Consider the following 15,000-nt stretch of genomic DNA (forward strand, 5'->3'; position numbering starts at 1 on the left):
AGATAATTATAATTGTTGGTAACAGTTTGATTAGAAACTGTGTAAGTGATGGGATAGAAAGGAAACAAAGTGACAGAAGAGGGAATATTTGAAGTGTAATAGTGCTATGAGAGAGAGAAAGTGAGAGAGTGTATGCCAAAAAGATGAATAGAGAGAGAGAGGGAGATAGGGTGTATGCCAAAAGAGAGAGAGAGAGAGGGTGATAGTTGTCAACATTGAGTAATACAGAAGGGAATAATGCAAACAAGAGAAATGAATGTAGGCTGGTGCTGGTAACTCAGTAAGAGTGATAGGTGTCACTATGCAATGTTGATGGGAGGCAGACAGCTGTGGGCATCCTTTCACAAGCAATAAAACCTTTAGTCAGTGGCAAAAATAGTCTTTGGTCACTTGGCTCTTCTTTTTTTACTGCATATTTAACTATGGGTACCAAGAGAGTGGATTCTCTGTCACACATGCATACAAGATACAAGCAATGTGCCACAATAGTCCTATGATGTACAGATGTCTCAAATGAGTCAGCTATCATCTGACAAAATAACGCACACTTCATTCCAATATATTCCTACACAAATATATATATATGTGTGTGTTTGTCTGTCTCTCCCTCTCCACTCACACACACACACAAAAGTACATGGGTTTGTGGAATGTTCAATCACCCGCACACTAATTCAATGAGCAGGTAATTCAGTTGATTGAACGACTGAATCCTCGTTGTTGAAACCAACTGGAAACCATCTACACACACACACACACACACATGCATATCCACACACCCACATATACATACATATATATATATATATATATATATATATATATATATATATATATAGATAAATAGATAGATATGTATGTACATATATATATATATATGTAGTGTATATGTATGTATATACATATACACATATGCATATAAATGCATGTGTATGCATATATATATGTACATATCTATGCATATATACATACACACACACATGTATATATATAAAATATATATATATTTATATACGTACTTATATATGTGAATGTATACTCATACACATGCTTACATAGATTTCTTTTGTTTTTTTTGCCTCCCATTCTGGGCACACACTAAATTTTTAATTCATGATTCCCAAAAGCAATGAATGTGATGAAGTCATCTCAATGTTGAACTTCAAGAACTGTTTATACTTCTATGTTTTTCACTGGAATTTAATTTCACTCCAGATTCATTGTTTACTTTTGGCATCACGCTGCATTACATTTATCATAATTTTACCATTATTCCTACTTGCTCACTGATCCATTCTTCTATACAGCAATTTCTAAATTCAAATAACTATTATATATAAATATATTTTTTTTCTTTAATCACTTACACTATTTTTCATTTTTAATGCTTTTAATGTTTCTTTTCTTACTCTTTTTTTAGTATTTATTTTATTCTTAACATATTGTCTATCATATAATTCCATACAATATACCAGCCTGCCCTTTACTATCTAATTTTACACAAATATAATTTTTCATTTCTTTTGCTTGTCTTACAAGATGTTTTTGCATTGTGTATTGAATAAAACATACTTATTATGCTCGACCAATTGAATTAAGAATAATAATTTCAGTTGCAGAATAAAAAGTTTCTGAAATATTCTATAATATTCTAAAAATTTATATCATTTCCACAGTGAGGGAATTGTTAAGAGTGTATTCATATTTTAAAATTCCTATATCTTCTTCATATCTATAACTATCACTCACAAGTGAGTATGACCTGGTGGTATGCACCATGCTTTCACTACTTGTTTTAGGTGTCTATGTAGTCACAAGCAGACATAGATGCACTCCTGGCCCTTCCAGTAAAACTGTGAGGATGTGACAAATGCAGAAAAGGAGAGAGGGGGAGAGATAGAGATGCACTTACGACTGGCTGGTACTCATTTACAGCTGATTAGACTGGAATAACATGAAATGAGTTGCCTTGCTCTAGGACATAACATGCCATCTAGTCCAAGAATTGAATGAGAGAGAGAGAGAGAGAGAGAGAGAGAGAGAGAGAGAGAGAGGGCGTATGCTGAAAGTGATGGAAGAAAGCAAGACAGAGCATGATAGGTATCAACATTGAGTAATGCAGGAGGGAATAGTGCAAACATGAAATGAGTTGCCTTGCTCTAACATGCTGTCTGCTCCAGGAATCGAATGCATGACTTTATGAACTTGGCCTCAACACTCTAACCACTCACCAGAAATGCAAAATATTAGATTCAACACAGAGAAAATTAGATTTAATGATATTCATTCTTTTGTTTGTAAGCAGGCTCTTGAGACTTAAATCAAACAAATTGCCCTTCATTAGAAATAGATAGAAGTGAGGTAAATTTGCCATAAGCTTGTGTCTGTTCATAATTTGCTTTACCCAAACAAAACTTCTCTCATCTGCCTGCATAGCTCAGTTGGTAGAGCATCAGACTTTTAATCTGAGGGTCGCGGGTTCGAGTCCCTCTGCGGGTGTACAATTATTTGAGGTGCAGGAGTGACTGTGTGGTAAGTAGCTTGCTTACCAACCACATGGTTCTGGGTTCAGTCTCACTGTGTGGCACCTTGGGCAAGTGTCTTCTACTATAGCCTCAGGCCAACAAAAGCCTTGTGAGTGGATTTGGTAGACGGAAACTGAAAGAAGCCTGTCATATATATGTATATATATGTGTGTGTGTGTGTTTGTGTGTCTGTGTTTGTCCCTCCAACACCACTTGACGACCGATGCTGGTGTGTTTACATACCCATAACTTAGCGGTTTGGCAAAAGACACTGATAGAATAAGTACTAGGTTTACAAAGGATAAGTCCTGGGATCGATTTGCTCGAGTAAAGGTGGCGCTCCAGTTACAGAGAATGTTACATTCCAATTAATTAGAAATAGAATTAGACTTGATGAGATGCAATTTGTTTTTGTGCTGAGAAGAAGTACTACTGATGCTTTTTTGTTAATGAGACAGCAGCATGAAAGGTATGTAGCATTTGTTGACTTGGAGAAAGCCTTTGACAGAGACCTCGCTTCATGATCTGATGGCATCTAAAAAAGCTAGTGGTAGATGAATGGCTTGTGGAAACCTTACAAACCATATACAAGGATATTGTCAGGAAGGAGTTAGCCATAATTATAGCAATGAATTTAGTGTACATGTAGGATTCACCAAGGTTCACTTCTCAGTCCCCTCTTTTTCATCATTGTCCTCCAGACTTCAACAGAGAAATTTAAGGCAAACTGTCCATGGGAAAATGATGTCATTTTCATAGTGGACTCTATGAATTAGAAAAGAAATTCTGAGTCTGGAAATAAAATCTGAAATCAAAGGACTTTAAAGTTAACTTAGCAAAGACCCAAGTTCTAGTTAGAAGGAAAACAGTCAGGATTCAACTCGTCTCAGGTAAATAGGCCTGCTTGAAAGATATAGGCCAGAATTCCTTTTGGCATACCCAGTGCAAACTCTGGACATGCAAGAGATGCAGTGGAATTACAGGAAGGTTAATGGAAAAAGAAGTGTTTTTATGTCGAAGATGTACAGGAACCAAAGTTTACTTGTTATCTTTTTAGGGTCAACAAAATACTCCAACGCAGTACTTGTGCAGATCTCTCCCCCCCCCCCTTAGTTGTCACATCCTGGATGTTTTACTAGGTTGAAGATAGACAGTTCAAGGAAGTGCCTGTATTTGTTTTTGACAATATGGGCACCTAAAACTATAAGTAAAATGCTTGCTACATTCTGATATCAAATCATTCTTGACTGAAAAGCCACAGCCATAAATTCCTGCTTTCTTCTTTTCATCATAGATACTCCTAAAAAATGGATAGAATGGTCACAGGGCTAATGTTATTAATCACAAATCTGCTCAATCAGAGTGAATGTGGAACTAAAAACTACAACAACAGTGACAACAACAAAATTGATTAGCTATATAACTAGGAATTAAAATAGAGTTAGAAGGTTGAGTTATTTGGTGCTGACCTTTGATCTAGAGTAATATGTGTGTATGCGTGTGTGTATGTGTGTGTTGTTGTTGATGTTGTTGTTGTTATGCAGCAGTTCTAACTTGCTGCAGTTGTTTAAAAAGAACATCAATAACATTAGTTGCACTAGTCTTAGATGTCCTGTGAAGACCGTGGCCACAGACACCTCCCTCCAGACCAGGCCTGACTATCAAAAAAAAAAAATCTTTTCTTTTAAATTATGAATATATCACACAATCTTGTTTATTCTCTCTGTGATTCTAATGTTTTGTGAATATTTAAGAAATGATTATAATATATAAAAAAAGTAATAATAATAAAACTAAACTACCACCATACCAATTACTGCATATTGTTCACAACATAATTTTTTTATGGTAGGCTATAAATGTATGTGTGTATGCGCATGCATGTATGTGTGTGTGTGTGTGCATGTGAATGAGTACATACATACATTCATAAATACATATATACATGCATACATATATAATTATATATATATATATATATATATATATATATATATATATATATATATATTTATATATATACATGTACATATATATGCTTATGTGTATACATATACATCGATATATTGTCGTGCGTGTGTGTGTGTGTGTGTGAGTGTGTGATATCTAAAATCATATATATATATAAATATATATCATGTATCACGCAAGCCTTATGTGATATTGTTTATAATTATTTGTCCATATATTGAAGGCAAATAAATGACTCTGGAAATGAAGAAAAGATGAAAGAGAACATGCAAGAGGCAGAAGAATGAAATAATAATATCAGTGATCTGATTGGAAGACTGAAAGAGAGAATTCTTATGAAATGTAATGATGTATATCTGTGTATGAAAGACAATGGAGCCAGGGAGGTCAGAGAGAGACAGAAACACAAAGAGGGAGAAAAAAGGAGAAAGAGAGAAAAAAGAAAGAGAGAGAGACTGAATGAGAAATATAAAGACATCTCAAAGATCAAAGAGATGCTGTATTTACCTGACTTGCTGAAGGAAGATTTCTGCTGAGATTTGAAGACTTCCATTGTTTGTTGAATTCAGCTTCCGGGACAAGTTGACTTTCCAAATCTACAAGCTGCATGTTTTTATGTTTGATGTCATCAGGGTTCTTTGTTATAATGACGAGGTTGTTTGTTTGTGATATCAAATGTCTCATTTCCCTCCAAGGCTGGATTGATGCATTCAATGAGGGGCTGTTTGTTAGATTCCGTTGATTATTGTGCCGAACTATACATATTGTAATAAATACTACTATAGATATCGACACAACAACAGCAATAACAACAATAATTATCACAATGTTTATATCTAGCATACTTCCAGATTTGGAATGTGAACCAGTAAACAAGACAGATGTTGTATTGCTAACAGTCAGAGTTAAAGACAATCTAGTCGTTGCTGATAAAACTGGTGTACCACTGTCTTTGACAGCTACTTTTATATCATATGACCCAGCGTCGTTTTGGTAAACTGTACGTGAAAAAGATAAAACTCCTGTATAAGGATTAACTGCAAATAACTGTTTCTCATTGCCTCCAAGTATTTCATACTTGAGGAAAGCATTAACATGACTGTCTCTGTCAGAAGCTCTTAGGGTTGTGATGTCACTTTTGCTCTGCGGATGGTAGTGGACGTCTAGATTGAAAGGGTTAACACTAGGAAATGTAAAATAGGGAGCATTGTCGTTTTGATCAATAACCTCAACAATAACTTCACCAATACTTTCAAGGTTAGGTATTCCATTATCTTTCACCTTGACTTGGAAATTATAAACATTCTGTAATTCATGATCAACAGACTGGTTTGTGGATACAAATCCGTAGCTTGTTATCTGGAATGGAAGTCTATATTTATTATTAGCTAACAAAGAAAATGTCAGCTGGCCTCCAAGCCCAAGATCAGAATCTGTGGCATTGATGAAACCTACAGGGAAATAAGGTTTTTCATTCTCATAAATTAAAAACTTAAATATATTCTTTGTAAACTTTGGCTGCACATCATTCACATCCATTACTTCAATGGAGTATTTCTGTACAATTTCTAATGGGGGAGTTCCCTCGTCTTGACATACTATCGTAATAGTATAATGATCTTTTGTCTCACGGTCAACTGAATTTTTCAAAATAATTTTGTATTCTTTTGAGCCCAACATTAGAAGCTGGAATTTATTGTGTTGAAGTTCACATGATACTTCCCCATTTGATCCAGCATCATTATCAATCAGCATAACATATGCAATGAAACTACCAACTTCAGTATCTTCTGAAATAGCTGCTGAGCTTTCACTGAGGGGAGTCAGAAAATTTACATTGATAGTTGGGTAATTATTTTGTTGGTTAATGACATTTATAAGAACCAAAGCAGCCGAACTTAATGGAGGCTTTCCTCTATCACTTGCTCTCACAAATAATTCATTGACTTGCTTTTCAAGAGATGCAAAAGTTTCTTTCAAAAATATTTCTCCCGTCTCTTCATTTAACATAAAATGTCTATTAGCTGATTCTGATGTTTTTGAACTGAAATAGTAGGAAACTTTACCATTTTCATTAGAATCTAAATCACTGGCAGACAAAACAGCAATTGGAGACCGCAAACTTTCATTGTTCTGAATAGAAATATTATAAACAACTTGAGAGAAAACAGGAGCATTATCATTAACATCGGTTACAGATATATGAACCAGTAAAATTCCTTGCTTTGAAGGCGTACCTTCATCTTTTGCAATGATTTTAATCACATACATTTCCTGTTTTTCTCTGTCTAGTTTTTCTTTCAAATATATTCCCAATTCTGAATTTCCATCAAGACTTTTTGATACTGACAGTGCAAATGGTTTGTTTTGGTTTTCTTGAAGCTCATATGTTATTTCTGAATTGCGAACGGTAATATCATTATCAATAGCATTCGGGATAGATTTTTTCATTCCTTTCCAGTCACCTTCAGAAAACTGAAGATTTATTTGCTTGTCACTAAACTCTGGTGAGTGGTCATTTATATCTTCAATTACTATTTTCAGTTTTAATATTTTCATAAACATCTTTGCTTGTCGAACAGCAACTTTCACAACCTTGAAACATTGTTTACCATAAGAACAAAGTGATTCAGCATCTAGTAATTGAGTGGTGTAAAGTTTCCCAGTTTTACTAACATTAAATAACTGAGTGTCGTCAGTTAATCTTTGTTTTATTAAACTGAACCATATTAAACTATGGTCAGTCGAAGGCAAGGAATCAAATATTTTGCTGTCAGCAACAATGTTACCTACATAGGTGCCAGAATTCTGTTCTTCTTCAACGTGGTAAATTAAATCGATACAAAAGGTATAAGAAGTAATGGAAAGGATTAATAGTATTGGTGCCAACATATCCACTCTTCTTATTTTGCAGACTGTTATATAACATTGGTGCTAACATGTCCTGTGTTGTTTCTCTGCTGTCTGTCACATATCATTAGTATCAAAGTATCTTCATTCATTGTTCTGGAGTTTGTTATGTAACATTGCTGCAATCACAACCATCTTTCTTCTTGCAGGGACTTTTATATAACATTGACACTGTTATGAGTTTTCCTTGTATATTATGATACCGGCATTATTGTATCATTTTAAAGCAATAAACCTCAAGTTTAGGATCACTGTTAAACGACTTTGGTACCAAGAATACCAGTTGTAGAAATGATAAAAATGAAATTGAAGATTATTTCTGTGTTCACAGTAAAAGTTTCTGAAAATATAACAAAAGAAAAGGATATTAATGATAAGATTCAAGAATAAGGTAACTATGAATATAATGTTAAATGCATTAACTTTAGTGTTCTGATGATGGTCTCAAACATAGAGTATTTTCTGGCATACAAGTTGACATAGTAATATAGTGTAATCATGTAGTGTAAACATTTAAACATTGTCTGTCTTTCCATATTTCACATAGAATTTATGGTCCTTCAAAATCATCTTGGTGTATAAGACAACCCTACCTCTTTTGTCTGTAAATTTTTGTCTGTAAAATTCAACTTGTGTGCTGGAAAATATGGTATGTTTTCTCTTTTTTATAGACAGATGTATGAAATGATAAGTAGAGTGGGTGTGTGGTAAGTAGCTTGCTTACAAGCCACACAGTTCTGGGTTCAGTCCCACTGCGTGGCACCTTGGGCAAGTGTCTTCTACTCTAGCCTCGGGCCGACCAAAGCCTTGTGAGTGGATTTGGTAGATGGAAACTGAAAGAAGCCCGTCGTATATATGTATATATATGTATGTGTGTGTGTGTGTGTGTGTGTTTGTCCCCCTAGCATTGCTTGACAACCGATGCTGGTGTGTTTATGGCCCCGTCACTTAGCAGTTTGGCAAAAGAGACCGATAGAATAAGTACTAGGCTTACAAAGAATAAGTCCCGGGGTCGATTTGCTTGACTAAAGGCAGTGCTCCAGCATGGCCACAGTGAAATGACTGAAACAAGTAAAGAGTAAAGAGTTATGAAATCATTATGGGATTAAGGAAATATTGCTGATTAGTCTGCTCAACTTTGCTTCAACAAGTATTTGACATAGAGTTAAACACAGGGAGTTGCCATACACACAAAATTTGGATGGTATTAGCCTCTCCTATTTTTCTTGATGTCTCTACAATAATCCATTCAACTTTTAAGACATTTGAACTACATTAGTATTTCTGTTATTATTTATATAAGACATTGTCTTCAAGATGATGTCAATGGAAATGTTAACTCATTTCTAAAAAACCCCCAGGGCCCATAGGATCATGTTTCGTTTTAAGTTTTAGTAACGCTGAATAATTAGAATCGAATTTCTCCCGTCAAATTTGTAGTCAGGTAAACAGAATAGAATGCTTTTCTTAACAACAAAAATCTATGCCTGCTGTTAGACACAAATTCAAACTTTCCATTTAACTTATACACATTAATTTTATATATCAAATTTTGTTTTATGTTCTGCATTGATGTCTCTTTATGGTTTCTGGGCTTTCTAGAAATTTTAGCTTTATCTCCCCCAACATACTCTCCATCAATTCTGTACATTCTGGGTTCAAATATTGCCTTGTTATCAACATACAGTAAATTTTCTGGAAAGTATCATGGTTGACAGATGACATCAGCAGCTTGAAAAAAAACTAAAAGAAACATTATTTTTTGGAATATTGGATCTTGAAGTACATCACATTTGATAGAGTGTGAAGGCATGTGGCATAGTGGTTAGGGTATTCAGCTCACAATTGTAAGGTCATGAGTTCAATTCCCCGTGGTGCATTGTGTCCTTGAGCAAGACACTTTATTTCACATTGCTCCAGTTCACTCAGCTGGCAAAAATTAGTAGTATCTCTAATTCAGATGGCTGGCCTTGTCACACTCTGTATAATGCTGAATCTCCCTAAGGGTACACGCCTTCATCATCACATGGGAATCCAGACTACCCTTTTTCAATAAGTAAAAAAAATATTATTGATCAGAAAAAATCTTACCAGAAAAACATTGATAGGGTGAAGCATATGTGTGAGAAATAGAGAAGGAGTGTGGGAAAATAAAAAACATATTTGAAGCTTAAAGGAAAAAAAAATCAACTGATATGTTTTCTAATTTTAACACCAACTTTCATATAAAAGGGATGCAGAATAGAATTGATCAGTTTTATGTAAAAATATTTTTGAAGAGCAAAAGAAAAAAAAAAATTTAGAATCATATAATGTATAATGAACTAAAATGTAGTTACAAAATGTTGACAAAGCTGAGCCAATCAATATTCTAAATAACATTGAAATGTTGAAGAAAGTTTTGTGAAAAGAAAATTATTAACTCCATAACAGATACATTTTTCTGACATTTTGAAGTATGGAATAAAAATAATGAGCTATAAATATATGAATGAAGAAATGTCACCAGTCATAGACAAGCTTTGATTGGGTTTGAGAGGTAAATGGACTTTTACTTATAGTAAGAGTGGGAAATCCTCTGAGACAGATGGAAGCAGGTGATTATGTGGGATGTGTTTAGATAGCTTACAATTTGAAATTTGGAGTATATATGTGTATGGAAGGCAATAGAAACCGAAAGTGAAGCAGTCGTCAGAAAGAAAGTGGGTGTAATTTGTTTTATCCAGGCCACTGGAGTCAGGTATCCATATGATGTGATGGAAAGTAAAGTTGTTCACAGTTTTGTAAAGTGATTATCAACACATATGTGAAGGTACATGGCTCAGTGGTTAGAGCATCAAGCTCACAATCATGAGGTAATGAGTTCTGATTCCTGGACCAGGTTGTGTGTTGTGTTCTTCAACAAGACACTTTATTTTCACATTGCTCCAGTTCACCCAGCTATAGGAATGAGTTGTGATGTCACTGTGATGCCAAGCTGTATTGACCTTTGCCTTTCCCTTGGATAACAATCAGTGGCATGAAAAGGGGAGGCTGGTATGTATAGGCAACTGCTGGTCTTCCACAAACAAATTTGTCAGATTTGTTCCTCAGAGGGGAACTTTCTAGGTGCAATCCCATGGTCATTCATGATTGAAGGGGGTCTTTATCTCATTAATAGAAAAGTTGAGCACATTCTGATACATCTGAAGAAAGTAACTGTAGCTGACACTAGTTCTTTTAACCCCCTTTTTACCATATTTCTGTTGATAATAGTGAATTTAGTAGAGTTACTCTGTCAGTATTAAGCTGGTGTTTAGAACTTATATTAACAATGAAATTTTGACAGATTTTGATTTATATCATTTTTAAACAGAAAGTTTGTATCATAGCATCAGAGATGATCTTGGATTGATTGCTACCAAAAGGGTTAATTTGAGATTTTGTTGCTATGTTTCTGTTGAAATATATTGATATTGACTTTGTTTAAACTTATCTTGAAAATAATGAAGAATGTAGTAAAATAATTTTGTCATCGTTAGGCCAGTATTAATGTAGCATGAAATTATGTTCGAAAATTTTTATTCATTATTTATGATGATGATGATGATGAAGATGAAAATCACAATGATGGTGATGATGAAGATAAAAATTACAATGATGATGATGGTTTATAGATGCAGACATGGCTGTGTGGTAAGATGTTTGCTTACCAACCACATGATTCCAGGTTCAGTCTTGAGCAAGTATCTTCTATATAGCCTTGGGCCAACCAAAGCCTTGAGAGTGTATTTGGTAGATGAAAACGAAAGAAACCCATCATATATATATATATATATATATATATATATATATATATATATATATTTGTATATTTGTCTTGATCTGGCCTTGTTAAGTTGGTGATCAAGATTAACCTTTCGATATCAACACTGCAGCTAAGGTGGCAGGCTGGCAGAATTGTTAGCACACCAGGCAAAATGCTTAGCAACATTTTGTTTGTCTTTACGCTCTGAGTTCAAATTCCACTGCGGTCGACTGTGGGTGTAATTTGTCTTCATTCTTTCAGTCTCTTCCCCCAAAATTTCAGCCTTGTGCTTTTAGTAGAAAGGATATTGATACTGCTTCTGTTGCTATTATTTTTTAAGAAGCCCACTAACCTGAATAGATATGCACTGTGATTCTAAATATTGTGGACTGGAGATTCAGCTGTTATTGCACTGTTTGACTTCAGTGACATAGGAACTTATAGCAGGGCAAGATCACATGACCTGGCAGTTCTGGTGGCCATAACAGATGATTCTCGACTCTCATCTGTCAATGACATAATACCATGTGCTTTTATGCAACGCAAGTCCATATGGCACGTTCTCTCAATGTAAATAATGCAGTATTTTGTGTTCTAACACAACATTCACATTACAGCAATGACCAAGATTACCTTCTGGTTTTAACACTGCTTCTGTTGCTATTAAATATATATCTCTATATCTATGTGTGTGTGATTTTGTGTCTGTGTTTGCATCTACCCCACCACCACCACCACCACTTGACAACCAGTGTTGTTGTGCTTACATCCCCATAGCTTAGCGTTTTGGCAAAAGAAAACAATAGAACCTGTATTAGGCTTTACAAAATAATATGATAAGTACAAGGGTTGATCCAGTCGACTAAAATACTTCAAGGTCATGCCCTAGAATGGCCACAGTCTAATGACAAAAACAAGTAAGCTATGAAAAACTAAATAAAAGATCATTTTAAGACTGAAAGTTTGTATCACAGGACTAGTAATAGTCTTAGTTTGACTGGTACCAAAAGAGCTAAATTCAGATCTTGTCAATAAGGTAAACAATGATCCATTAGATGTGATGCGATGTAACATAGTATGTAACATTGTATGTAATATAGTTTGTAAAGAACTGATTCTCAATCAGTAAATATGATAGGAAGTTTAAGCAAATGTCTACTGTAATAACATCATCATAAAGAAGCAATGGTTGATGATAGCAGTTATTAATAAAGAGTTTGTCAGTCAAGTAAATAACTTATTCTGAATTGCCATTAATTATAGAAAATACATCATTACAGACATAAAATCTGAACCTGTATTCTAGGTGATTTGCAGAATGACGAGAATAAGCAGAATCAGAGAGGAAATGGATGTAAAAGGTGGATTACAACCATGGGAGTGGAATCATAGTGATTACATGTTTGAGTATGTGATGTATAACAATTTAAATTGGTATGGCAGTCATAAGAAACGAGCTGTGAATAAGAAAACTCTCTAACAAAACTTGTTGCATGTATTTGCTACATAATTAGCTAACATTATTTAACATTTGCTATACCAGAATAATATGTGAGAAATTTTTAATAATTTTTCCCTCTAGTGTTAAACTTAAACTAGTGATTATATTTTTGTCTTTAATATGTTTAATATGTTATATCTTTAATATGTTATATACTTCTGTATTTTATAATATTCACTTCTGTTATTTAGCAATGTGTCTGCTATTCTATATATTATTTCTCTAAAATGTTATTTTGCTGCTTGGATTTAGTACCTGACACAATATTACAGTAGCAATATAATTTTAATGAAATTTCAACTTTACATATCCTGATCCTATGGTAAAAGACCATCATTTGGAATTTTAATAAATAAAATATCAAATATGGTATTCAAATATATAATTGTAGTTTTACTGTTTATTATTTAAGAAAATTACTATAAGGTCTTAGTTTTGTAACATGATGATTTATAAATTTGATTGACTGAGATTATCCCTGCAGTTAGCAGACAAAAGTTCCCCCCTAGAGTGAAAATTCAAAAACAGCAAGTTAAATTCTCATGAACAAAGGCTGGAGAAAAGCTTTGTCTGAAACAATGTCCAATATTCTGAGAAAAATTATGATCTTTGTGACACCTCCAGCACGTGGACACCCGAACACTCATCGTTTCTGCAATTCTTCAGCGTGTGTGTGTGTGTGTGTGAGTGTGACCCCTCCCCACACACACATCACTGTATTAACCTGACTCAGATGTTGTTGTACCTCACTGGTCACATTGCACTTCCAATTACTTCTTGATTGTACCACACTTTTCCATCTTGTCCCAAATTGCTTAACATCTTCCCATTGTCCTAGAGGCCTTTCGAGTGGCCTTTCCCTTGGATAACATCAGTGGCATGAAGAGGGGAGGCTGGTATGCATGGGTGACTGCTGGTCTTCCATTAACAACCTTGCCCAGACTTGTCCTTTGGAAGGTAACTTTCTTGGTGCAATCCCATGGTCATTCATGACTGAAGGGGGTCCATATGTAATATATAAAAATATGTATGCATGTCTACAGATTCCTTTTACATATCTGTGCTTTGTGTTTACTGGTGTAAACTAGTGAGCAAATATGTCTCCCTTTGTGTCACAGAGTGATTTAATGATTGAATAAATAGATATTGATAAAATAAATAAGTGGCTAGTTAGAAAATCTCTATAAGAGATGAAAGTAATAACTATACTGAGAGGTAATATCTATCACTGCTTCAATATGGCTATTCCATAAGAACTGCCATTATTACTGTTTTTAACTCCAGAAGGAACTTTCTCTGGCTGGTTATCTGTGCAATCTGCACCCTATATACATCACAAGCATACTTCTGAGTATAGTTACTACTTTCTTCTCTTATAGAGATTTTCTAACTAACAACTTTGCTTGCTGTAAGATCAGTAACTGGTTCTCACTTGTTTTTTTATATATTGTCAGCTGGAGTAGACTACTGCTATCTCTAATGGATGGGTGTCCACCACTGAGGATGAGCACAAATAGCTCAAAATCATAAGGTCTGGTGGTCCCGTTTTCTGCTAGAAGATGGTAAGGGTTTTCTCCCCTGCTTGCAATACGTATCGGGTGCAGATTGCATCATTAACCAGCTGGAGGAAGCTCCTCCTGGGGTTAAAAATGGTAATAACTTTGGTTCCTACAGGACAGCCATATTGAAGATAAAATAAATATCAGATTGAAATAGGAACTGGAGCTGAGATCATCAAGGGAAACTGCTGAAAGAAGTGCCCCAGCATGGCTGCAGTTCAATGACTAACACATAATATTCAATTAAAGGCCTGACACATTGTGGTGTGCACCTATTATTTTTCTCCTTCTGTAACACATGCTTATTTATAATGTACAATATTATAACTAACTGTTTAATGTGGGGGAAGAGTAAATACACCATAACTATATTTTCAATTTAATGCAGACTGAAAATGATTGATAGCATAAAACATTGCTCTGTTGCAGTTTATAGTAGCATGACTGAAAGTACATCACATTAGCAGCAACCAAGTAACAAAGTTGTTAAAATGTCAGAGAAAATACCTTGTAGTATCGGCTTTAGTTCTTTGTCTTCTGAGTTCAGTTTCCACCCAGGGATTCAAATCATACTGATGATCACTGGACCACATTTGATCATGAAACTGATTTTGATGCCAACACATAGACACACACAAATATATATATATGTATATGTCTGTATGTGAGCATGTATCTATCTATCTATCTATCTATCTATATATATATATATATATATATATATATATATATATATATATATATATA

At 34.5% G+C, this 15,000-nt stretch overlaps 1 protein-coding gene, 1 long non-coding RNA gene and 1 other non-coding gene across 7 annotated transcripts in view; 2 read left to right on the forward strand and 1 right to left on the reverse strand.

The window, feature by feature from the left end:
• LOC106880364 (protocadherin beta-15) overlaps positions 1 to 7,749 on the reverse strand; it is a 69,613-nt gene extending 61,864 nt beyond the window's left edge. For both annotated transcript variants that reach the window (XM_089362733.1, XM_089362732.1), the window contains exon 1: positions 5,004 to 7,749. In XM_089362733.1, coding sequence (XP_089218859.1) covers positions 5,004 to 7,388 — 2,385 coding nt within the window. In that variant the 5' untranslated portion in view covers positions 7,389 to 7,749. The remainder of the gene's footprint in view (positions 1 to 5,003) is intronic.
• Positions 1 to 15,000, forward strand: part of LOC128249443 (uncharacterized) — a 255,980-nt gene that overhangs the window by 167,425 nt on the left and 73,555 nt on the right. The window lies entirely within an intron of this gene.
• On the forward strand, positions 2,427 to 2,499 carry Trnak-uuu (transfer RNA lysine (anticodon UUU)). The gene has a single exon. It is a non-coding gene; the product is annotated as a tRNA-Lys (tRNA).

This window comes from Octopus bimaculoides, chromosome 14, assembly GCF_046866305.1.
Source record: "Octopus bimaculoides isolate indiv1 chromosome 14, ASM4686630v1, whole genome shotgun sequence".
NCBI lineage: Eukaryota > Metazoa > Mollusca > Cephalopoda > Octopoda > Octopodidae > Octopus > Octopus bimaculoides.